This window comes from Orcinus orca, chromosome 10 (assembly GCF_937001465.1).
Source record: "Orcinus orca chromosome 10, mOrcOrc1.1, whole genome shotgun sequence".
Classification (NCBI taxonomy): Eukaryota; Metazoa; Chordata; class Mammalia; order Artiodactyla; family Delphinidae; genus Orcinus; species Orcinus orca.
In genome coordinates this window covers 25,922,483-25,946,542 of record NC_064568.1, presented here as the reverse complement: position 1 = coordinate 25,946,542, position 24,060 = coordinate 25,922,483, and the positions used below count along the sequence as shown (strand labels likewise).

The 24,060-nt window shown below is 42.4% G+C and overlaps 1 protein-coding gene across 1 annotated transcript in view; it reads left to right on the top strand.

Moving 5' to 3' along the window:
* ATXN7 (ataxin 7) overlaps window positions 1-24,060 on the top strand; it is a 128,855-nt gene that overhangs the window by 71,622 nt on the left and 33,173 nt on the right. The window contains 1 exon segment of the mRNA XM_033424772.2: window positions 7,825-7,929. Coding sequence (XP_033280663.1) covers window positions 7,825-7,929 — 105 coding nt within the window.

The following is a 24,060-nucleotide window of genomic DNA, read 5'->3' as shown; positions in this document are numbered from 1 at the left end:
ATTCTGACTGCATTGGAGTACTCTACGTGGTAAACTAAGGGTTTAATCAGACTAGGTGACATTTATGATTTAAAAACATCACTGTTTTTATTTTTTAATTTTAAAAATTTATTTATTTATTTTTGGCTGCATTGGGTCTTCGTTGCTGCGCGCGGGCTTTCTCTAGTTGCGGCGAGCGGGGTCTACTCTGTTGCGGTGCGCGGGCTTCTCATTGCGGTGCACAGGCTCTAGACGCGGGCTTCAGTAGTTGTGGCTCATGGGCTCTAGTGTGCAGGCTCAGTAGTTGTGGCGCACTGGCTTAGTTGCTCCGTGGCACGTGGGATCTTCTCGGACCAGGGATCGAACCTGTGTCCCCTGCCTTGGCAGGCAGATTCTTAAGCACTGTGCCCCCAGGGAAGTCCCTAAAAACACCACTATTTAAATGCGTATGGGTGGGGGAGTTGGAATAGGCGGAGGGGAGAATAGCCACTATTTAGGTCAAAGACCAGAGGACAGTGATCTGGAAGATGATTTTAAAAATGGCTTATGTTTACAAAGTACTTTGCATTGTTCTAAACATTTTACATCTGTTTGTTAGTTCTTCCTACAACCAGTGAGGTAGGTACTGTCACTTTTCCCATTTATAGATGAGGAAACTGAGGTAAAGGCTACCAAGCGGCAAGGCTGGGATTTGAATGCAGCCATTGTGGTTCTGGTGGCTGTGCCTTTAACTGCCAGGCTCTATTGCCTTAGCAAGCTAAGTTCTTCCATCTGTGTGTCTCCCTTCATGCATTAGCTGGCCACATTAGCTACAGTGAGCAAGGAACAAACTGCAGCCCATCTTTGGCTTTCTCCCCTCTCCCTCACCCCCGATCCATGGTCTCCCCATCTCTTTGCAGAGCTCTCCAGAGCATGTCTTCAGTCTGGTCTCTTCCATCTTCATCACATAGGCACTTCCTGTCTCACTCTGACTTCTGCATCAGCCCTTGGGGACCAGCCCACTACCCCCTTACCTCGGTAGATCCAGACGCATGCCAGAGTGACCTTTTGTATCATGTGGCTGCCTTCCTTAAAACTGTGGGTTCTCCCAGGCTTGCGGGGTGGAGCTTAAACTCCGAAACTTGAGCCTTGACCCTCTGCAGGGGGAGCACCAGCAAGTCTCGTCCGCCTCTCCCCTGCCTTTCATTGCTTACAGGGAGGAGTGTGTGGTCAGCAGCAGGGGCAGAGACCACTTGAAGGTTAAGCTCACATTATAAAATAGTTGCCATTTGGTGTATATATCGATCTTCTGCGACTTTAATCAGTGAGAACTGGGGCCCTTGCAGCAGAACACGTCTAGTGTGTGTATATTGTGTGTTTTTGTTTATTTTGCTAACACTGAGTGTTTACTATGTGTTCAGCATGGAATGCTCTCCACGGAGTAGTTTATTTCATCCTCACAACAGCACTGTGAAATGTAGGTCCTGTTCTCTGTATTTTACAGATGTGGAAACTGAAGTTAATAACTTAACTGTGTTCACATAGCTAGTAAGGGAAAGATTAGGGACTTGAATCTCAGTAGTCTGACTCCAGAACTGTTCCTAGTTACTGCACTGCACACACTAGCAGAAGAGAATTTGCCAGTGTGCACATTTGAGAAGCAGACCCTGCAACACAAATTTTACCAGAAACCGCCCCCAGGAATGGGATCATGTGTTCAAGGGAAACCTTCTCACCCTTGAACTTTTATCTCACTGGATACCCAGTTTTAGTGGGTGACTGTATGTCTTTACACGACATAAAGGCGCAATTATACCCTTGACTTATGGTGGCACCACAGGGACTTCATCTAATACTTTAGTTACTCTCCACCCAATAGTATTAGTACATCCATTTGCTGCTTCCTGTCCATCAAGTTAGGCATTGTTAGGCACTGCCACTAGAGCAGAAAACAAGACAGATGTGGAACTTAGTCTAGTGGGAGGAGATTAAGGCTCACACAGTTAGATGGATAGTTACGAACAGGGCATGGTGCTGTGTGGCAAGGCTAAGTCAGTGCTCTGAGAGCAGATAATGGGGCCCTGACTAGCCAAGTCTGAAGGAAGCGACATTGAAGCTGAGACCAAATGAAGTAAAGTAACAAGCCAGGTCAAGATCTGGAGGAAGGGAGTTCAAACAGAGGGAACAGCAAGCACCATGGTGCTGTGACAGGAGAGAGCATGGTGTGCACCAGGGACAAAATGAAGGCCAGAGGGGCCAGGTGCAGGGTGCCAGCGTGGAGAGAGCCTTGTCAGGGGTCTTAGTTTTTATCCTAAGAGCAAGTGGAAGCTACGGGAGAGTTCCAGATGTCAGTCATTACTTCACCGTCACATAATCTTGAGTTCACTTCTCAGACTCTGTGCTAGGCAAGGCGAGGAGTCTGCCGTCAGACAGGGCTGCAGAGGCATCAATTACCATTCAAAAATCATAAGTCAGTGAGTGAAGGACTGTGATGGAGATATGAATGGTATGAGTAAGAGCACAGCTCTGGTCGAATGGCGGGAATTCCAGAAAGAAGAGAGAAGAGCTTTCTGTGCTGTAGGAACAGTTGTGTCCAAAAGGTAGGATTGCAGAGAACAGGGCAGGTTCTGAGAAGACCCACACAGTCTTGAGCTTAGAGCAGGTTGACTCAGCCTGGAGAGATGGGAGGAGAAAAGAGTGCTAGGGCCTTGCTTACAGAGAGGTAGGTCAGGGGTCCAAGTACCACTTTGAAGCCAGCAGAGGTCTCCAAGGAGAGGAATGGCTTTATTACTTTGTAGGTTGGTGGCTTTGGCAGCAGAGTGGAGGAGGCTGAAGAGGGAAGCAACTCAGACCCTATTAGGAGCTCTGTACCGGTGTGTGGAGGCCACCAGGCTCTGACCGCAGGCACTGGCAGTGGGAGCAGCATGGAGGAGGCAGATTCTGGCAGCTTCTGGGAGAATGTTGGGAAATGCCTGGGCTTCTGAGCCCAGCAGACCTGGGTTCAAATCTTGACTCTGCCACTCACTAGCTTGTGAGATCTCAGTGTCTGTGTGCCTTAGTTTCCTGAGCAATACAGTGGGCGTGCATGACTGCTACCTTACAGGCCGTTGGGGGACATTGATTGAGCACTTCCTGGGGCCTTCTAAGGCTTTGCGTGTATTAGCTCTCTTACTCTTTCTACCCTGGGAGGTGCCTGGTGAATTAGGTACTGTGATCGTCAATATTTGACACATGAAGAGACTGAAGTTCAAAGAGGTTATAGAACTTGCCCGAGATCACATTGGATTCGGGGTGCTGGGGAGTGGCCCACACTGTTAGCCACTCTGCTTAAAATACCTGTGACAGAGAATAACTAACTGGGGAGGAGCTGGAGACAGCCCTTTGAAGAGATGACAGCTGAGCTGAGACCTGATGTGTGAGAATGCCCCAGGCATCTTGTGAAGAGCAGGGGCAGAGCCTGGCAGAGAAAAAGCTTTCCAAGGAGAGAATGGAGATCAGTGTGCCTGGAGCAGAGTGAGCCAAAGAGAGGGGAGCAGGGACTCAGGGGACAGGGAGTGAAGGGCGGAGGACAGACCGCTGGTGTATCCCATAACCTTGGGGGTTGTGGTAAAGGCTTGGATTTTATTCCGAGAGGAGTGGGAAGTCACTTGGGAAGTTTTAATGGTATTTACGTGATCTGTTGGAGGATTTCGAAGAATCACTCTGGCAGTCGTGTGGAAGGGATTGTCAACCATGTGGGAGACTTTCTTCCACAGTCCATAGGAAAGGTGCTGGTGACAGGCTTTACAGTGGCGGGCTGGACAGTGGAGAGAAATGGACAGAGGTGTTAGAGGAGAGCTGATCGGACCTGCTGGTGGCCTGGGTGTGATGAGGGAAAGAAGAGTCGGGGTGTTGTGTGGGTTTTTAGTTTTAGAAGATGAGCAGAGTCATTTACCCAAAAGGGGGAAGATTTTGGGGGGCAGGGAACAGGGCAGGGTGGAAGGCAAAGCTCTCTTGGACGTGCTTGTTTGATTTGAGATGTATGAAAGACATCCAGATGGCAGTGTCTTAATAGGGAGGGAGTTGGATTTGTGAGTCTAGACAGAGCTCGGGAGCCGTCTGGGCTAGAGATAGAAATGTGGGAGTCATTGGCATGTAGAAGTTTGGGTGCGTGGGAGAAGGGAGACGCACAGGGTACTGCAAAGGTGAAATGCTTTGCTACGGTGCTCAAGTTTTGTTGTTGGGCACAGGCCTCAAAATGGGGATGGCAGCACCAAAGTAACTGTTCAGGACAGGCTTTGGCCAGAGGGCCTTCAGTCTGCATGGGACTGTGAAGGTTCTGCACACATGTGCTCATGTGTCCATGTGCTTAAACCCAGTCCTTCCTACGCTGCTGGCCTGGGGTCTCCAAAATACATGACGGCCTTGGTGTGGGTGCCGGGCCACTCACTGATTGGAAGGTTAGGGTGACCTGAAACCTGAGAAAGATTTAGGGCTTACACATGATAAAATCCATTCTTTCAAATTAGGTCAGAGTCCATGGGGTCAAGTACAGTTTTAAAACTTTCATTGTATTTCATATAATGGTTTAAGTTGTATATTTAAAGAAAATTTTGTAAACTTTTTTTAAAATTCAGTAGGAACTCATTTTAACTCAATAGGAACTCTGTTTTCCGTCATAAATGAAGCTTTTCCCTTCTTGCATTTGGGCAAGTTCCATGTGTTAATTTGTAGATGGGCTGATTGTGAACTTACACTTGGAAAGTATTCAGAAACATACATACTGTCGCTGACAAAAATTATTTCATTTTCTCTGTTACCACAACATTCCACACGCTGTTCCTGTTGCTAAGGCCTCTGGAATGTCCTAATTCAGAAAAAGGATATAAACTCCTTTTTTTCCCCCAAAGAAGACATTTTATTTAAATTATTTTGTATCCTTTAGCTTACGTCCAAATATGGATATCTGAAAGTAAAGAATTCAGAAAGCTAAAATTAAAGTTGCTTTAGGTTCTCCGAACAGGAACTTGATTTCATAGGGTAGCATGAAGTGCGTTTAAATGTACCATGTTTTTTTCCACAGGGATTGTGTATGTGTGTGTGTGTGTGTGTGTGTGTGTGTGTGTGGGGTGTGGGTGTGCGTGGAATTGAGGTCACAGATGGTGCAAAAACCTCAGTTTGAGTCCTGGTTGTACTTTTTTGCTGGGTGAAATTAGACAAGTTCTTGTCTCCATCGGTAAAATGAAGATTATATTGAAGGATAAACCTTATGAAAAGTGCTTAGCTGAGAACCTGGCACAGAGTGGTCTCTCAGAGAATGCCAACTGTTTATCATTATGATTATCATCTTTATTGTCATCAATTGCAAATAATTATAAGTTATTGAGGAAATTGAACCTTTTTACAGAAGTATAAATTCTTGGTCCCTCACAGAATGACCCCTACTCACTTAGTTTTATTAGTATTTCTGAGTCTCACAAAAGGATCAAAGGAATCAGAACAAAAAAAGAACAGTTTTCTACATAAACATCATTGTGGCCAGTTAAATTTTTATTATTTGCAAGGATTTATACAGTTTTTAATTTTTTACAATTGGCTTATTTATAAAGGGGTGGGAAGCTAGTCCCCAGCAATATCTGGTATCTGGCAAAGTGACATATTTTAAACAGCATCGCTTGTAAATAGAGTGCTGTGAGAAATCACACAAACCAGGCACATTGCCGAGGCCTAAGTCTAAACTGAGACCACTTAATTTAATACTTTAACTACTGTTTAATTAATAAAACTGATCAAGTTGATTTCATTAATGAAACTGTTGATTTGATGTGTATAGGCATTTCATACTTTTCAGCTGTAAGTTATGAATGTTTTGCCATTTCTGTAATTCATACTTAATTGTCCTGTGTCAGAATGATTTAGCATAGGGATATATGGAACTTAAAGTAAACTACTTTAAATTTTTATTTTTAAAACTGAAATGTTGGGACTTTCCTGACAGTCTGGTGGTTAAGACTCTGCGCTTCCAATGCAGGGGGGAGCGGGTTCAATCCCTGATTGGGGAACTAAGATCTTACGTGCCACGGGGCATGGCCAAAAAAAGAAAAAGAAAAAAGGAAATGTCATGTCAAACTGTAGCCATTGAAAATGGCTTATTACTTGTTGATCATTGCATGGATATAACCTTTCCCCTTCTCCCACATGTACTATTTTTAACTCAATGTGGGCATGCTTTCCAGGAAAATAGCACATTGTTTGGCTCTTATTTTTCGTGAAATTGTTAAGCTTAGTCACAGAAGTCAGCAGTCTGTTAGAAACTTCTTCTGTTGTCTTATCAGTTTATTCCGTCAAAGGTGTTCAGCCCTGACATTCAACTTGTTGGAGTTGGAATCTGGAAGGAATTTCTAGAAATCATATTCCTTCGGTCTTCAAGGGACCAAATTCAACCCATTGTTGTGAGTCAGAATCAAATCTCAGCTATTGACTTAGACAAAGTAGTTCACCTTTCTGTGAATCAGTTTACTCCTCTCCAGAGCAGGGTTATAATGGTATCTACCCAAGTAGTTGTGAGGATAAAATGAGATCGGAGCACGTAGAACCTGCTCAGTGCTGCTGCTGCATCCCGGAATCCTGTTGGTCCCTGGTATATTTCAGGTTCACAGCTAGCTATCTGTGCAGTTCAGTGTAATAGAAACTGTTTAAGAAAATCTGACCTATAGCTGTGTGTAGATATTATTAGATCCGTAATTTGACATTTTAGAGATTATCATCACTTTACATCACCTCGGGGCATTTTCTGTTTCCTTTAAAACCACCAAGCCCACCCAAGCTGGAGAAAGTGTGAAATTAAATCTTAACAGGAAAGAAAGCAGATGCTAATCAGCTTTTTGGATCTTTCTTCCCTCTTTAAACTTGGTATTTGGTCTACTAAAATATTTGCCTAATTGAAATGTGCTAATTATCCATTCATTGCAGATGTTCTAAATAGTGCTTATAGTGTAAAATGCCAAGTCTGAAATATTTAAAAGATTTAGATTCTGGATTTGAACTGTTAGCTCTGTTCCCTGGATTGTTACTAATAATTAATTGTCCAGTTAGGACTTTTTAGTTAACCATATATTACCAGGTATCAAGTTACTGTACTTCGTTTTCATGTATATGCAGATAGTCTAGTTTTACATTTGTATTTTAATTAACTTCTTAGTACAAAAAAAATCCAACTTGTATCTTGCCCTATTCTGGTAACTGAACTGAGATTAATGTATGAAATGTTGTGCTTGTACTGAGGTTCTTTCTGTCCAGTGGCATCAGTGTGCAAGCAAAGGACTAGAGGTTAGTTGTGACCTGAAGAAAAAAAAGTACGAAAATCATTTTCTTTGTATTACATGCTGACAAAACCAGCAGTTTTACTCTTCAGTGAAACCTCTGCTTCCTTTCTTAATGGTTGCATAGAACGCAGAGACCAGATGGCTGGAATAGAATGCATAGTTAACCAAACAAAACCATTAGATGCTACAGCTTTGTGAATTGCTAGGCATTTTATGTGGTTGCAGATTCTTCCTCATAACCCTTGGTAGAGTTCATCTAAAGTTGCTTTATTGTGTGAATGTATTCATTGTTCGCATTTTAAAAGATTTGTCTGGTTTACCTCATACTAATGATTTCTCGTGCATTTTATTTTAACCCTTTATAACGGTGTTTCTGTAAGCCTGATTTGATTTCTCTGTTTTAATAGTCATGGTGTGTCACATCAGTTACTTTTAAACTGGAACAACTTTTATCCTGTGTACTTTATCATAAGGCAGCTCCTTTAGAAAGTGTTGCCACCCCAGATGGTTTCATATTAACAGGAACCACATGAGTGAGTGATGCTCTCTTTCTTTATTGCAGACATGCCAATATTTGGTCTCTGTCCAGCCCACGATGATTTCTACTTGGTGGTGTGTAACGACTGTAATCAGGTTGTCAAACCGCAGGCATTTCAATCACATTATGGTAAGTGCTTAACCATTTAAAAATCATTATTAGAGGGTAAAAGGTAGAGCAGTATTAAACCAGTGACAGCATGGGTAGGCTATAATACCCCTCCCCCTGTCAGGAAGTAGGTTTTCTAATTCATTGAATGGGTTAATGCCTATCAGATGTTGGGTATTTTCTGAATTTTCTTGAAAGGGATGTGCATTTTCTGATTTTTATTAAAATTAGACAGGGAAAAAGTGTACTTTATAAAATCTTTGTTGAAATATTGCATCAGTGTAGTAAAAGGTTTGTTTCCTTCTAGATCCCACGGTTGTGAATTCAGTGGTTGGCAAAATTATATATACACACACAGAGTATAGAGGCATGGCTTTTTTAAAGGAAATGTGATTTTGAAATGTCCAAGTTCAGTAGTTCTAAATGTATCTTGATGTTGTAATTTGTGAATGTGATGAAGCTATGCTATCTTGCCCCATCAAAATGCGCATGTACTTAGAATGAAGCATTGTGACTTCAGGAGTTTCATGAACCTCTGAGCTGTCCCTGTTCTTTTAGGCTCCAAGCCTGTTGTTATCTGATGTCAATCATGTGAGAATCCAAATAAGCTTGTTTTTCCATTGTCATAATGCTGCCTAAAGTGTTTTAAAAAAATTCCGATCATAAAACTTAATTTTATATCCAGTTAGATTCAGTAACAACTCGAAAGTATTTGAGTGCCCACCTTGTTTCAGGCATTGGGGATGTGGTATCATTCCTACCTCCGTGGAGTTTAAAATCTAGCTGGAGAGAAAGGCAAAACTAACGAGACACATTTTTTTAAATGACTGCAAGTTGTTTTGTCATTGTCCTCATGACTACAAATGCAAGCTTGAGACAGGGAAGAACAACAGGGTCTTTCTGTAATAGCGTGTTCAAGCAAAGCCTCTAAGGAGGTGACCCTGGGGACCTGAGCCCTAAGTGATGAGAGGGAGCCACCCATGTGGCGATCTGGAATAAAAGCATTTGATACAGAGGGGAGAGCCGGTGCCCAGACTTGAAGAAGGCTAGTGAAGTTGGTGAGGGAAGTAGAGACTTGGGAAGTCAGACCTTTTGAACCAGGACCCTGTTCATGTACAGGCTTGTAGGCCAGAGGAAGAAGCCGCTTGGGGGCATTGGAAAGTTTATGTAAGGGAGTAACACAGGACCATCTCACTGGTTGACTTGCTGAGTGTAGACTGTGGGAGAAGGGTAGAAGCAGGGAGAATGGTTCAGAGGTGAAGATGATAATAGACTAAGGCTAAGTGGGGGAGTAGAGCTGGGGACACAGCCTAGCTAGCTTTGAACCTACAGGGCTTTCTGTCGGGCTGGATGCAGTTGTAAGAGTCAGTGTCATAATCAACATCCCACCTCTTACCCCAAGGAATCTTTTTTGTAATTATAAAAAGTTCTTTGAGTTTGTGGTTCTCAGTGAGGCCTGGGAGTAGGCACCAGAGTGAGTACAAAGCTGAATAAGATACTGTCTCCTTGCTGAAGACTCTTAAGTGGCCAGTATCAGAAAAGGCAGTTAGTTGCCAAGTATTTTGGAGTTAAGGATTCTGAAGCCAGACTAGACTGGATTTAAATCTAAACTTGGAAGAACCATAGGTTAGTTCTTTGTCTTGAGCAAGTTTTTCCAACCTTGGCTTCCTTTGTTATAATGTGGGGACAGTAATAGCAACCTCACTGGTTTCCAGAGAGGATGAAATGAAACAGCATGGTGAAGCCCCTCATGCAGTGCCTGACAGTTGATAGGTATGAGAGAGAAAAAAGGGTACAGCCGTAGATACAGGAGGATGTGGCGAAAGTCGTAAAACAGTCCAAGTTCTTAAGAATAAGGAGGGTCACAGATTGCTTCTCGCACAGTAACTCAGAGCAGGCTTCTTAAAGGAAACAGCCTTCACATTAGGCTATTCGGAAGAGCAGAATGGATTGTTTTTCCCATGTGCACATTTTTTCCCGTCAATTTTTAGGTGTGTAATACATACATGTCCATTGTGGAAAATGCAGAAAATACTTTAAAAAAATCAACTATAATACCCTAAAGTTGGAAGTGTTCTGATGGATGGACAGGGCTGCCACATACAGCTGCACAGCTTGTGCACTGAACAGCCATGTTTGGTGGCTCCAGGTTGGCAGCAGGGATGATGGGAGCAAGTGCAGAGGCAGGAAATTCCAGGCTGTCTGGAATGTACTCCACGAAGTCTCCATTGGCCGGAGCTGGTGTACCCATGTGTGGAAAAGCTGTGTGCAAAGGCAGGCTGGGGCTGCTCAGAGAGACTCAGTGCCATCAGACACCCCTGGCCTTGATATGTCGGTGGGGACCTATTGCAGGTTTTTTAGCACCTGAGTGATGTGACTTAGTGATGCTCTAGAGAATGGGCAAAGTGGATTAGAAAGGAGTGTGAAAACAGCTGCTGTTTGTACCAAGGCCCACTTAAAGGTGTTACCTCTTGCAGGACTTCCTGAGGCAGAAGGGGGCCCTCTTGGTCCCCTCTTCCAGAAGCACTTCACTCAGTTACATACAGCACGTTTCATGGAGATGATTTTATTTCTCTTCCTCTGTCTCTCTCATAGAATGTCTGTGTATTGGGGGCGGGGTGTGGGTGAGGGGAGGGAGTGTCTTAAAATCATATTTCTGCTCTTTTTATCTACCAATGTGTAGCATACACAGTGTCTGCTAATAAGGTACTTGTTCAGTGACAAAGCAATCGTGGTAACTTCCAAAGTAGAAGAAGGTGTGGTGTGAATGCAGGATTTACATACATAATCCAGTGCCTTTTGTCAGCCAGGCAGGAAATGCAACTGATAAAGGCCCCTGGGTGGGGACTTTGGACCCTCTTGTGGCAAGGGAAATTTAAAGCTGTAAGAAAGAAGAGAGTCTGGCAGAAGGATGAGGGTCAGGTGCTGAGAGAGGGATTCAGCTGGGAAGTGTAGAAGGAGGTCCCTCTTTGGGAGCAGCAGCCAAGGAGAAGGCTGATGGAAAAAACAGGAGGTTGGGAGATGGATAGTTGTGTGGGCTTGGGGGCAACTCCACGCAGTGGAGGAAGGCACCATGTGATGGCTCTCGGCTGGTTTGGGAGTAACATCTTACTCACCTAGAAAGGAGAGGCAGTCAGGGGACCAGGACCAAGAACCATTCCCAATGTTGCCAGTGTCTCTTCTGTGTTTGGGGTGAGGGGCTGTAACAGGAAGAAGTATTTGGAACCCGTTCTTCTTTGTTGTCATTCCAGAAGGCTTATCACTACATGTTTGTTTTCCAGAGTTAACACCAAAAGACCAAAAATGTTTTTGAAATTGAAGAAATTTCTACAATCTGTTTATGACTATATTAGGAAGAACTCATACCTGCTAAAGGAGAGATTCTACTGTCTTATCTTTTTTTTTTTGGCGGTACGCGGGCCTCTCACTGTTGTGGCCTCTCCCGTTGCGGAGCACAGGCTCCGGACGCGCAGGCTCAGCGGCCATGGCTCACGGGCTCAGCCGCTCCGCGGCATGTGGGATCTTCCCGGACCGGGGCACGAACCCGTGTCTCCTGCCATCGGCAGGCGGACTCTCAACCACTGCGCCACCAGGGAAGCCCTGTCTTATCTTTTGATGAAATTGGTGAAAATGTGTGGGTGGGCAGTCTTCTGTGAATTCATGTATTACTGATATTCATCTGTGACTTTTATGAACAAATGAGCAGTTGCTACAAAATTCAGCAGGCGGTTCCTTTAAAACCACTGCTGCCTGGCAGTGACAGGGAGGGAGCTACAATGGCAGCAAGGCTTATAACTCAGTTCATGTTGGTGGTAAATGTTATTCTGAATTGGTGAGGAGGTTATTACCCATAGTAGCGAGAGACCTACAGACATACCTCACTTCTTGTGCTTTGATTTATTGTTCTTCGCAGATAGTGCGTCTTTTACAAATTGAAAGTTGGGGGCAACCCTGCATCAAGCACATTTGTTGGTGCCGTTTTTCCAGTAGCATTTGCTGGCTTCATGTCTCTGTGTCACATTTTGGGAATTCTTGAAACATTTCATACTTTTTCTTTGTTACTATGTTTGTTATCATGATCTTTGATCAGTGATTATTGTTGGGACTACAACTTGCTAAAGGCTCAGATGATGGTTAGCATTTTTTAGAAATAAAGGTTTTTTTTTTAAATAAAGTATTTTTAAATTAAGGTATATACATTCTTTCAAGTCATAATGCTATTGCACACTTAATGGGCTACGGTATAGTGTAAACATAACTAAGTATTGGGAAACCAAAGAATTTGTGTGACCTGCTTTATTGCGATATTCACTTTATTGCGGTGGTCTTGAACCACACCTGCAGTGTAATATCTGTGGAGTGTGCCAGTACTCTTTTGCTAGCCGAGCTGCCTCTTTGGGAGTTGACTATTAAGCAGGATTTCCATTGGAGCAATGATGGTGAGTGATTGTAGTGTCATTTTGGCATTTCTAGTTTCATAGTCTGACTGTTCTTGTAGTATAGATGGCTTTCTTTCTTGGAAACTGCATAGTAATACCATGCTTTGTTTTAATGTTTTGAAATAGTCCAGGCTGCCTCATATTTCTCTTCAGTTATTCAGTATTTTTAGGAGTGAGATGTTTCTTCCTGCTAATTTTCAGATTTAAAAATATAATTGAATCAGTGGATCCCAAACCTGCTGTGCCTCCACATCAAAGGGGAGCTTCCTAAGTGGCCCCTTCCTACAGTCCACTGCAGACTAGCTGGCTGGGAGTCGCCGGGGATAGCACCCAGGAATCTGCATTCCACACAGCTCCCTAGGCTGATTCTGGCCCACAAGCTGGCCAGGATGCATTATGCTCACAGCAGATCCCCTCACTCGGTAGGGGCTGCTGCTTTGTATTCCTGTGCTTGGCATAGTGACTGGCGCAGATCAGCACTCCGAGATTCGTTGAGTCTAGCAAGGATGGCATGAAAGGAGGCCCCTGCTTTTTTTTAACTGATTTTTAACTTTCTGTATTATTTGCTAGAAGTCTCACATTTGCCTCTAAAACTTTACATATGAAAGAGGGCTGAGATGGTGACATTCCTTATGGCCAGAAGCACCTTTCTTTTGAGGTGGTGAACCAAGTTGGGAATCTGAGTTGATCATTCAGTAATAAGTGTGTTGGTCCTAAACTGGCTACTGAATAGCGTAAACTTTGTTTACTTTGTATTACAAAGTAAACTTTGTAAACTTTGTATTCCTGTTTACATGCCTTTACTCTGGATCTGAACAGGTAGGATCAGCTGATGACTTGTGGGGGGCCTGTGGGGTTCTGTGTTGAAAGAGCCTCGCAGGTGATTCTGAGAAGCTGTGTGTTTGCACTGCTCTGTGCTCTGCCGCTTCTCTTTGAATTTCCTTGTGAAGACTACGATAATTTCTCTCTTAGGCAGACATAGGCTGATCTTACCTAGGTGAAATAAATGAGTGATGTTAATTCAGCTTGGACAGGTGCTACGTTTAGCATCTCTATAATTAATTGAAACCTGCTCGAATGTCAGCTGTTGAAGTATTTTGCCTCTGATGAGTTAGGCTGACCTACTTTTTCACCTTGTGGCTCAGCCCGGAGTCCCTGAGCACATGTACCTCTGCTACCTTTTCCCAATTTCGATCCACCGAGTTCCATCTTTATGATTTGCTTATTTAATGCCACTTAATATTTTTTCTTTAAATCAAACCACTTCTATTTAAATAAATCTTTCACAAAGAAAACCTTACTAGAATCATCAACGGGAAAACTACTCTTCTTTGCCATAGATGGTAAGTGTGAAAATAAACACAGTGAAAAGATTAAATCCTTTGTTGCTGCTCTTGCCAATGCCATCACTGAACCTTGAAGCCTGCTCTCTTAGTTAAAAGCAAGACTAGCACGTTTTAGGCAAGTGTCATCCACAGAGTAGCGTGATGTTACCAGAAGACTTGAAAGAGATTTGGAAAGGGAGTAAGTTTTCACTTGAGATTTAATGTTATTAATGTTGAAGAGTGATAACCTACTCCATGTTTGGGGAAACACCAGCTCAAGCTGTTGGATTTGGTTTCCTCTGATGTTCAGGGAGCTGTCTCCTGAGGCCAACCCTAGCCTAGGAAATGCCTTACCGAGCAGTATTCTCAGATCTCATGTTGATCTGCAAAAGGATCACAGTTAAATACCCTTTGCCATTTATCCATCGGTATCACGTGTTGCGTGCTGTCCCATTGCTGTAAGTGGGGTGGGAGTCTGGGCTCGGTGTAAAACATCTGCCCCTCTCTCAGACCTTGCTTCACAGATGGGGATGTCATAAATATGGCTTTTTCATAACTTTGTGAAGGTACCTTTAGCAGAAACACCTCTGCAATCTGAGAGCTTTCTCCGCTTGCAGATACTACAAATCCTGTAAAATTAACAGCCACATGTATTGCTTGGACTTAACGTTCCTTAAAGTGCACTGAAGTGGATTGGATTCTTTTAGGTGCCAGGATAAATTATATTTTTCTAAAATGTCATTTTCAGCAGAGGACGAGTAAACAGAAATTACTCATACTTTTTTGAGCTAATTAATTGGTTTCAAAGACGGTCAGTGTGAGAGCAAAATGAATCTTACTCTATGAGATCCCGTGGGCTGTTTCTGGTAAAAATGCCGATCCCATTGTTGACAACAATTTCACATAGTTGTGACCAATGATTGCCATCACATAATTAAGTTAATCTGCATCACAGAGCAGAGGTTTTGCTGTTTAATAAAGAACACCCTCTCCCTCTTGTCATCTGATTGACTTAGACATGGAAAATAACATATTCAGGTATTTTGAATGAGTTGTTTTATTTGGTTATTAAGTAACTGTGATTTTGGATAAAGAAAAAAATGTTTCTTTTTTCCTTCCAGTTGTTAGCTAAATTTGGCCTCTACATTCTTATAATCTGGTTCTTATTCTACTTTGAAACTTTCAGTGATACTTAATCTTTTTAGGATTGGCATTCATTTAAAAGCCCACAGGCTAATGATAATTTGTACTTGATTCACAAAGTGTTTTTGCACGTATTATCTTATTTCTTGTTCTTAGCAACCCACTGAATGGATGGTTTTATTCCCAGTTTACGGATCAAACTCCTAAATTAAATTTCATTCACACAGATAAAATGTCCGAGGCTGGGTTTTCTGTCTCCTTACATCTGTTTCTTTTGCATATAATAAGGATGTATAGAGTTAAAAGAAAATCTAGAGTAGATGTAATGAATTCCACATGTCACAAAACTGTCATTAATGACAGATGTTCTAGTTCAGGTAGAATTTTAAGTTTGCTTAGAGTGGCTGGGTCAGCATTGTAAAGCCATTACCTCAGAGAGGACATTTAGTAATTTGAAGACGTAATGGTAGTAGGTAGATATTTGATTTAGCATAGTCATTGGATTTCTCTTCAGCCCGTTCTACTTTATTTAACCCTAAATCATAGTAGTTATCCAAAGCCAAGCTACTCCTCTTTTTGTTGCAGCCTCATAACATTTTCCAGCTTCTTTAGAGAATTGGTTGGCATATTTCTGCAGTCAGTATAAAGATTGAAATTTGTTGCAGAGCCAAAAATACTTCACTCTTTTACTTCAAAGACACACGCCAGGCCTTTCTCCAGCAGTCGGGGGCTGAGCCAGGGAAGGGAGCAAACCAGAGCAGGCACATCAAAACGTGAGCAATGTCAGGGTAGACGTTAGTTTAATTCTCGAAGGAAATTCCAAGTTAACTATTTGATCTAAGCTTCTTGTCACTGAACAGCATGATGTGAAATTAATGCAGTGAATTCAGTTCTTCTTTACCGCAAGCCAAATAGTGCTAATTAAAAATTTCAGATAACTTCAGCAGCATCAGATAAAGGATCAATGTAATTTTATCTTTTTTTTCTTAGTAATACAAAAGCAAGTACATTTAAAATGGTGTTATTTGTAGGAGCAGCATTTTAATTGCTAGTTATAAAATGTATTGATTTTCCTTTATACTGAAATCTGGGCCTTTATTAATGTCTGTGCCTTTGGGTTTTTTTTAAAAATCATAAACTGGAAATGAATAATACCATTCACATTTAACAAGTATTTATTGAGTACCTCCTGTCTAGGCATTGCTCTCCACTGAACTAGGAAAGCAGTGTCTTTGATTTCATGCAGCTTAGGGAGGGTAGAGCGATGAAAGATAGAAATCTTTCTAGGGTAGAAAGATGAAATCAAGTAAAATAAGATGATTTCAGGTAGTAATAAAGGCTTGGGATAGTGTGAGAGAATAACTGGGGCAAGGCACTTCTGGTAAGGCTAGTCAAAGAAAGCCGCTCTGAGGAGTTGATGCGTAAGGTCAGTGATGAAAAAGAGCTAGCCATTTGACGATCTGGAGGAGCAGTGTTCCACAAAGAGAAAATAGCAGGTGCAAAGATCCTGTGGGAGGGAATGACCTTGGCAGAGAGGCCAGTGAGGAGGTAGAAAAACAGTGTGCAGGGAGGAGAGGGGTCCAGGTTGAGGTTGGAGAAAGGGGTGCTGGCGCCAGATGGAAGGAACCAGGCTTGGCCAATGCAGGCCATGCAGAGTCACTGGAGGATTTTGAGCAAGGAAGTGTATTGATGTGATTCATGGTTGCTCTGAGGAACATAGAGGGCAAGAGCGGAAGCAGGGAGACGGTTAGTGGGCTGTATTGCACTAGTCCAGGTGAGGGTGGGATTTGGAGAGAAAGCTTAAGTTGAAGGTGGTAGCAGCAGAGGCAGAGAGATGCGGATAGACTGGGAATCAGCACAGAAGTAGAAGGCCAGCAGGGGTGGCTGATGGACTGGGATTGAGTGATACGGGAGAAGAAGGGATGAGAAATGGCTCTTGGGGCTTTGGCCTCAGTAGCTGGATGGATTTACTTAGCTTGTAGATCATGGGGTTGTTCTTTCAATTTGTATATGGGCTTTTGTTTGTTTTGTTTTAATGAGGTGTACTGACCTGAATGAAAAGCCTTTGATGTATTATATTCATTCAGTCTTTAGACATTTTCTAGAGATTGTGGGGATAGAAAATAGTTATTGCAGTGATGCCAAACTTTGGGGTCATTTATTCTTTTGGGTTTTTGTTGGTTTTGTCTTTTTTGGTTTTTTTTTTTAGTGGAACAGTAATTTAGTCATGTAAGCCATGACTTGGGTAATAGAAACTTATTGATTAAAAAGGAAAAACACATGTATTTGATTTTTTCATTATTAACGTAGTAATGCACATTGTGAAAGAAAAACAGTAACCATCAGCAAGAGGTTAAATATGCGGTCAGAATAAGTAAATCTCCATCTTAACCTTTCAGGGGTACAGGTTGACATAAACTCTTGGGATGTTTCTAGACCCTGGACAAAGGAATATTTAGCTGTGTATTTCTTGTTTTCTCACACACATGGAAAATTAGACTTATTATAAGTTCACTTTTTTAAACTTAGTGATCTAGCTTATTTTTCCATGTTAATGCACATTACTTCCTTCTTTTTAAAGATTGCCTATTATTCCACTTTCTTAATGTACTTAATTTAACCTGTCCCCTATTGGTGGACATATAAATTGTTAGTGCTACATTATCACGTGCAGCGCTTTAAACCCATTCTTTTTTTTCTTTTCTTTTTTTTTTTTTTTGCGGTACGCGGGCCTCTCACTGTTGTGGCCTCTCCCGTTGCGGAGCACAGGCTCTGGACGCGCAGGCTCAGTGGCCATGGCTCATGGGCACAGCCGCTCCGTGGCACGTGGGATCCTCCCGGACCGGGACACGAACCCGTGTCCCCTGCATCGGCAGGCGGACCCCCAACCACTGCGCCACCAGGGAAGCCCTAAACCCATTCTTCTTTGGGAATGTCTGTCAGTATGTCAGTGTATTGATTTTCCACCTGGAGGCTGGTCAGAGCTGCCCTCCAGGTTAGTGCTACTGTGATTGAATGAACTACTTCAACGGGTCTGATTTGTGTCACCAGAATGAGGCAGTGAAAATGTGAGTTTCCAGCAGCATCAGTCATTCAATAAAAATTGTTAATGTTCGCCTATGCTACTCTTGTCTGCTACATACAGAAATTATTAGGATGGATGTGCTTCAGATTTTAAAGGGGACATTTCAGGATATAAATCCATATTTTAGTTATATTTGCTGAAAGATGTTTTTCCTGACAATCATTTCACAAGGCTAATTTGTGGGTTGGCTAGTTAAGATACACATACACCTGCTATGTCAACCCCGTTAAGCTGTGGTCTTATATCTGACCAGAAGAGGGAGTTTTTATCGCTTGGATATGCAGTAGCACCTACTTACTACCTGGCTGGGGTAGTTCCTCCCACGCACATGCTAGTTCAAACCCCTAAAACTGGTTTGGGGGAGGGGGCAATGGCTAAATATATCTGTTTCCTTCCTCATTCCTTATTGTGTGTATAGAAATTCCAGTCTTTAGGTTTACTTCTCTATTCTGTTTTTAAGACGACAGTTCTCAATTTGAACGTCAAAGCAATTGTATACGTTTTCCTCTTGTGTGTTTGAAAGTTAATAAAAAGAGAAATGGAGGAAGGTAATTATCTCAATTTAAAATACAAGCCATCAGCCCCTAATCACACATGATATAGTTCTTGATCTGTAGTCTCCTAGGGTGAAAAACTCCAGTATGAAATTTGTTTCATCACTTCTTATGCTTGATATTTTAAAAAGATTGCTGAAACTCCTACTATAGAAGATTTGTAGTGAGCTTTAGAAAATTCAGGTGTTGTTTCGCAAGAGTGGCTAATAGGCCTTTTTCTATGTTATTCTTACTGTGCTCAGTTGTGTTACTAGACTCTCAGTCTGTGTAGCCAAACAAATGAAATGGGTTCCACAGTCAGGATAAAGTGCTTTGATGTAATACCAGAATTTCATACTGTTTAAATTTTTCTTCCACTTTCTTCACAGTGCATTTTTTGTAACAAAAACTCAAGTGAGTTTCTTAGTGGATTTTTTGATTGATATGGGAATATATGAGATGCATACATCCGCCATATATACTTACATAGATACACAAATGTAGTAATCTCAAACATGCTATTTTCAGTTCAGCCTACTTCTTTCTTGTTTTTTTAAATGTTTATTTATTTATTTATTTTCTTATTAGTCACCCATCTTTCTTGTTTCTTTGGCGTTCACTCCCCACCTTCTCCAACTGTAACGGTCCTCCACTCTGTAATCCATCTATGTAACTAGATACATTCTTAGTATGTAACTTAGTATACATCATTCTATATTTTTTCTCATGCTCATAACTCTTTACAGACACATGTAATCCCATGTTTCATTAGCAGGGGCTACTGGTCATAGTTTTACCCAAAAAAAAGAAAAAAAAAGGGATCCTGTTATGCATACTTCTGCTTCTTTTCCACTCAGCAATACAACATGGAGATCCACTCACATCCCAAGATAATACTAATCCCCTTTTTAAGGTGCGGCTGTGCGGTAGCTTCCTCAGCCAGACCCTCTGTCTGTGGACATTCACTTTGTCTCCTGCTTTTTGCCTCTATGAACAAAGCAGCAGTAGCCACCCTGCTACATAAGTCCTTAACTGCTGGTGGTTTTGTTTCTATGGGATAGAGTCTCAGGAAAGGATTCTGGGATCAAAAAGGGTATTTATTTGCATTGTTAATAGCTGCTACTATGTTGTTTTCCAAAAAGGCTCTCTACTAGCCACGTATGACAGTATCACCATCAGGAGTAGGTGTTTTATTTATTTTTCTAAACTTCCATTTCTTATTTTTCTAAAGCCTCTTACAGTGTTTTACACGCATATGCACAAGTGTGATTAATTGTAATTTGACTTTGAAGTCAGTTTCGCAAACAAGTGCAAACTTTTGTTTACTACCAGTGTAGCATGTGTCTTCTGAGTTTGAGTGATAGTTTGAGTAATGATACGAGGCAAAGAGATCTTTCAAAATGAGTGATGATTTTTAAAATATTCGTTTAAACAATTATAGGCAGTTTTCCTGGCACTTGTGGGAGATTTCTATTCATTCTGTATGGAATTTATCTTAGGGAAGAAATCTAGTTCTGTTAGGCTGAGATTCCTCTCTGCAAAATGTGTAGTCTTCTAGAAGACAGTAATTTCTGTTGAGATCAGTTGCGAGGCCAGTGAAAAACTATTGCCAGTTTTATTTCTGATCTCATTATCCTCCTTGAATTTGGTGTGATTGGTCACCTTTTAACAGTGTTCACTTTGTGTATCAAATAATGACTGGGCCGAGGTCAGACTGTGGTTCACACAAAGCCTATGTAAATGAGGCTGTGAGGTTATACTTTATTTGCCTGCCTTTGAACAATCTGAACAGCTGAAAAGGGACACACACACGAAGTGTGGCTGAGCCCTGAAGAAGTGTCCACCAAACAGATCAGACGATGCCAGCCAGAGGGAGGCTGCTGCGTGCTGTTAGCCCCCAAGGTGAATTATCCCCTTTTAAACTTCATCTCCCACCTCTCCTAATCCTGTGTGAGCACCTAATGAGCACTGGATAATAACATAGCAGCATTTCTGGGTGAAGCTAATCTGATTCTGGATAGCAGGCTTCCCGGCCCACAGCTGAATGAATTGCTTGGTATTTCCAAGTTTGAAAATACTTTCTCCCCCTTTCAAGTGCTCCTTGGCAGCAGGTGAGGAATGTTAAAGCTCCTGTAAGTGCCAATTAAGGCCAATTATAACTCGGCCCGGCCTGCTGAGACAGTGAAGTGGAGTGAGTGGAGGCTTGTGCTGCTTGCTGTAAGCTGGAGAACTGGCTGCCGCTGGTGACAGGAACACAGGATTTCCCAACTGCCAACAGCTCGTTTGTTGTCCTGCAGAACACCAAATGACACCTCTGCTGGCTTCTCAGGTGTGGATTTAGGAAATCCCAAGATGTGTTGGGGACCTCACTAGTTTCTGTAACAGAAACCGCTGTCTTTCTTTTGGTCTTCCTTTGTTTTGAATGATGTCCACCATCCAGTTTCTCCTTCTTTCTCATCGTAATAGCTGACACTTATCGAGCATTTAAGATGTGCTGGGCACTGCATTACATGTGTCACCTCCTTTACTCCTCACCGAGGCCCTGTTAGAGGAGGCAGTATTACTGCTTCTCAGGGGAGGGCACAGACCCTGAGGGACAGAAGTCTCTTGCCCAAGGCTACACAACTAAAAGTGCTGAGGCTGTGGCCAAACCCAAGCCCTCGTGGCCCCTCCTAGCTGCTGCCGGTTTGCTTGTTTGCTGGGAGCGGGCTAATTCACAGAAGAATTTGTGTCAGTTCAGGACTCCCTTTGTGCAACCAGAGTAAAATTGATGAGTGCACACCATCCACACCACAGCCAATACCTATAATTTTTGGTCTGTAAGGCATGGATGTTATTCTATTAAAATGGTATTTTAGTCCGTAGTCTTTTTTTAGTCTGTAGTCTGTTTATTTTTTCATAAGAAAAAAGAAATGTGACCATGTCCCCAGACCTAGGCACTGAAATATGAGCCATCATTGGGAGATTTAATATCAATATAAACTTTATTTGGATAGGATATTGAGAAGTGGTTTGAAGAAAATAGTAATAATGCTTTCCAAGCAGAACAGGGTGGTATTTGGTTAAGTATTTTACTCAGGGTATTAAGAGCGGTATGTGTTTAAAAGTTCAGTCTGAGCTTTATATGCCCAGTTGTTGTGTATTTGTTTTTATTCTTATTGTACAAATTTTAATTTTTCTGGTTTGCACTATCATTCATCCCTTCTTTGATATAGATCTTAAAGATAAATTCGGATTGTTTCTTTCTTGTTTATATATGAAATTAAGTGTAGACGTATGTTTGTAGCATTTACGAAGATTTGCTGAAGCTCATCCTGAAGTTCCTCCAGGTTACAGAAAGACGTCGTTTCCAAAATTGTCTTGGGTTGGCTGGTTCTCGTAAGGATTGTTTTCCCCACTAGCACCATCACCATCTACAAAAGGGAACATTAGAAAGGCAAGCGTTTGTGCTGGGAGACTGGCAAGGAGTCTGGTGTCCAGGCTGAGGGGTGCAGTGATGTGGAGCTGAGGCTTAGTCTGAGTCAGGTCCTCTTATCCCAGTTCAGGTCTGCCATTGATGGTGTCAGGGAGACTCCTCAGCTCCCCCTTGGCGAGGGCGAGGGCAGGTGGATGCAGGGAATGATGATAAAAAACTTTCTGCAATCAGGTAGTATGGCAATAGAATTTTTTTTTCTCCTGCTAGCTTAAGAAACCCGTCAGTGAGTTAACCTAAATGTCTTATTTTTGCTAATTAACTTTGGAAAGATTTGCTCATCCTGTGCTTCTAGTCCCGCTGATGGCTCTTTCCTTGTGTTCTTCTGTCTTTTAAGAACCACCATAGTTTTGCATTGTTTGAACCGGAAATCTGGTGGGGGGTCGGGGGAGGGTTTCAGAAAGCCCTCTAGATCTTAATATTGCTGCTGTGGTTAGGGTCTGAATGCTTGCTGTGAAAATAAAGCAGTGTGGCTACTACTCTTTTGTTTTACAGTAAATGTAGAATTTGTGTCTGGTCTAATAGAAGCCATTTCCTATGCCTCACAACTCTTTACCACCCCTTCCAGGCCAAATCTTTTCCACACATGTAATTCATGACTTTGTGCCAAATAGTCTGTGTTGGGTGATGGTATTTTGTAGAGGAATTTACCCCCTCCTTTTGACATTTAAAAGTGTTCATTCTGAACTATCAGGCATCTGAGTCTGTTTATGTGTGCAGCCTTTATTATCATAAAATTCAGATCTGTTGGCTGCTTTTTTCCACGTCTATTTGATAGTAAGATTTGGCGATTGACAAGATTGGGGAGTAGTGACGCAGGGAGTGTAATAGGGCTGAAGACAGACAAACAGCTAAACCAGGAAGGCCTGGTTTACAAAGAGCCACTTCGAGAAGTACTGGGATTAAAAGTCTAAAAGTTCCCCAGCTTTAGTCGGTCATCCAGTGGTTGAACTCTGGACAATAAGGTGTATATTTTTTCTGAAATTAGACTGTTTTACAAACATGCACAGAAAATGGGTTAAGATTTTTCTTACTAGATTTAAGGAAAAGTGTGCTTAGGTATAACAGACTTCTGTTGTTTTAAAGTATAGATCGTGGGAAAATAGAATGTGGAGAAAGACTGCTGATATTTGTAAAAATGTATAACATTAAAACTTGTAGGTTTGTCCAGGCTTAAAGTGTAGATATATAACGAATCAAGTACATTTTCTAATATACCTGGTAATAGTTGTCATTTTACTCACTCAGGAAAATCAGGTGTGAGTAATTTACATTCTAATTCTAGCAGGTTAAATTTATAAATTCCATCTCCCTCAGTTTTGGCCAGCTGCCTTTCAAAGAGAAGGATTCATTTACACCAGCCAGGACGCCTTGTATGACCATATTAGATGAAATTAGACTCCACCCCTTGTTTTCTGTTGATCTGCCAGGACCTTTGTAATTCAAGTGCTTTTTACAGTAGTAGCAAATGTTACATAAGACCAAACATGGAGCATATTTGGAGTTGGTGGGCAGACTCAAATCATGATGCAAGCCTGCAGTAGCAAGTGTGCAATGAAGCACAACCAAATTATGTGAATGGAAGGTAACAAGAAGCCTCTTCAGAACAGCCCTTCCTCCGCACGGGGGCTGAAAGCTCCACCGGGTAAGTTTTCCGAAGCAGTTTTCCGAGGCTGGACTTGGCCCGGGGCCCAGTTCTGGACGAGCTTGCGGAAGGTGGGCTAGGTCTTTGGGAACAGGACAGAGACCCACGCAGAGCCGAGTGTGGCGAGCTGGCGCAGGCCCCCTTCCTCTGGTGGCCGTCCTGCCCCGCCAGCAGGCCCGGAGCACTTCGTGGCTGAAGTGGTGGAGAGAGTGCGCTCTGCAGACCCGTGGAGCAGGGGGGTAATCGCAGCTAGAGGGATTAGCTGCTGCCGGCCGTCCACAGGAGCCATGCTGAAATGTCATTTGAGTGATCTGGCCAAAGGTCAAACGCAGGCAGGAGTTGAGTTTGCTGTTAACTCCAACAAAATGCTGAGGTTTGCACCAAACGGTGCCCATATCTCAAAACAGGGAGAGCAGTGGTTACATCGCTCTCTAAAAATGGACGAACGTTGTAACACGCTTTAACTGTTTGTTTTTTATCTCACTTGTGGTGAGTGAGGTTTCATGACAG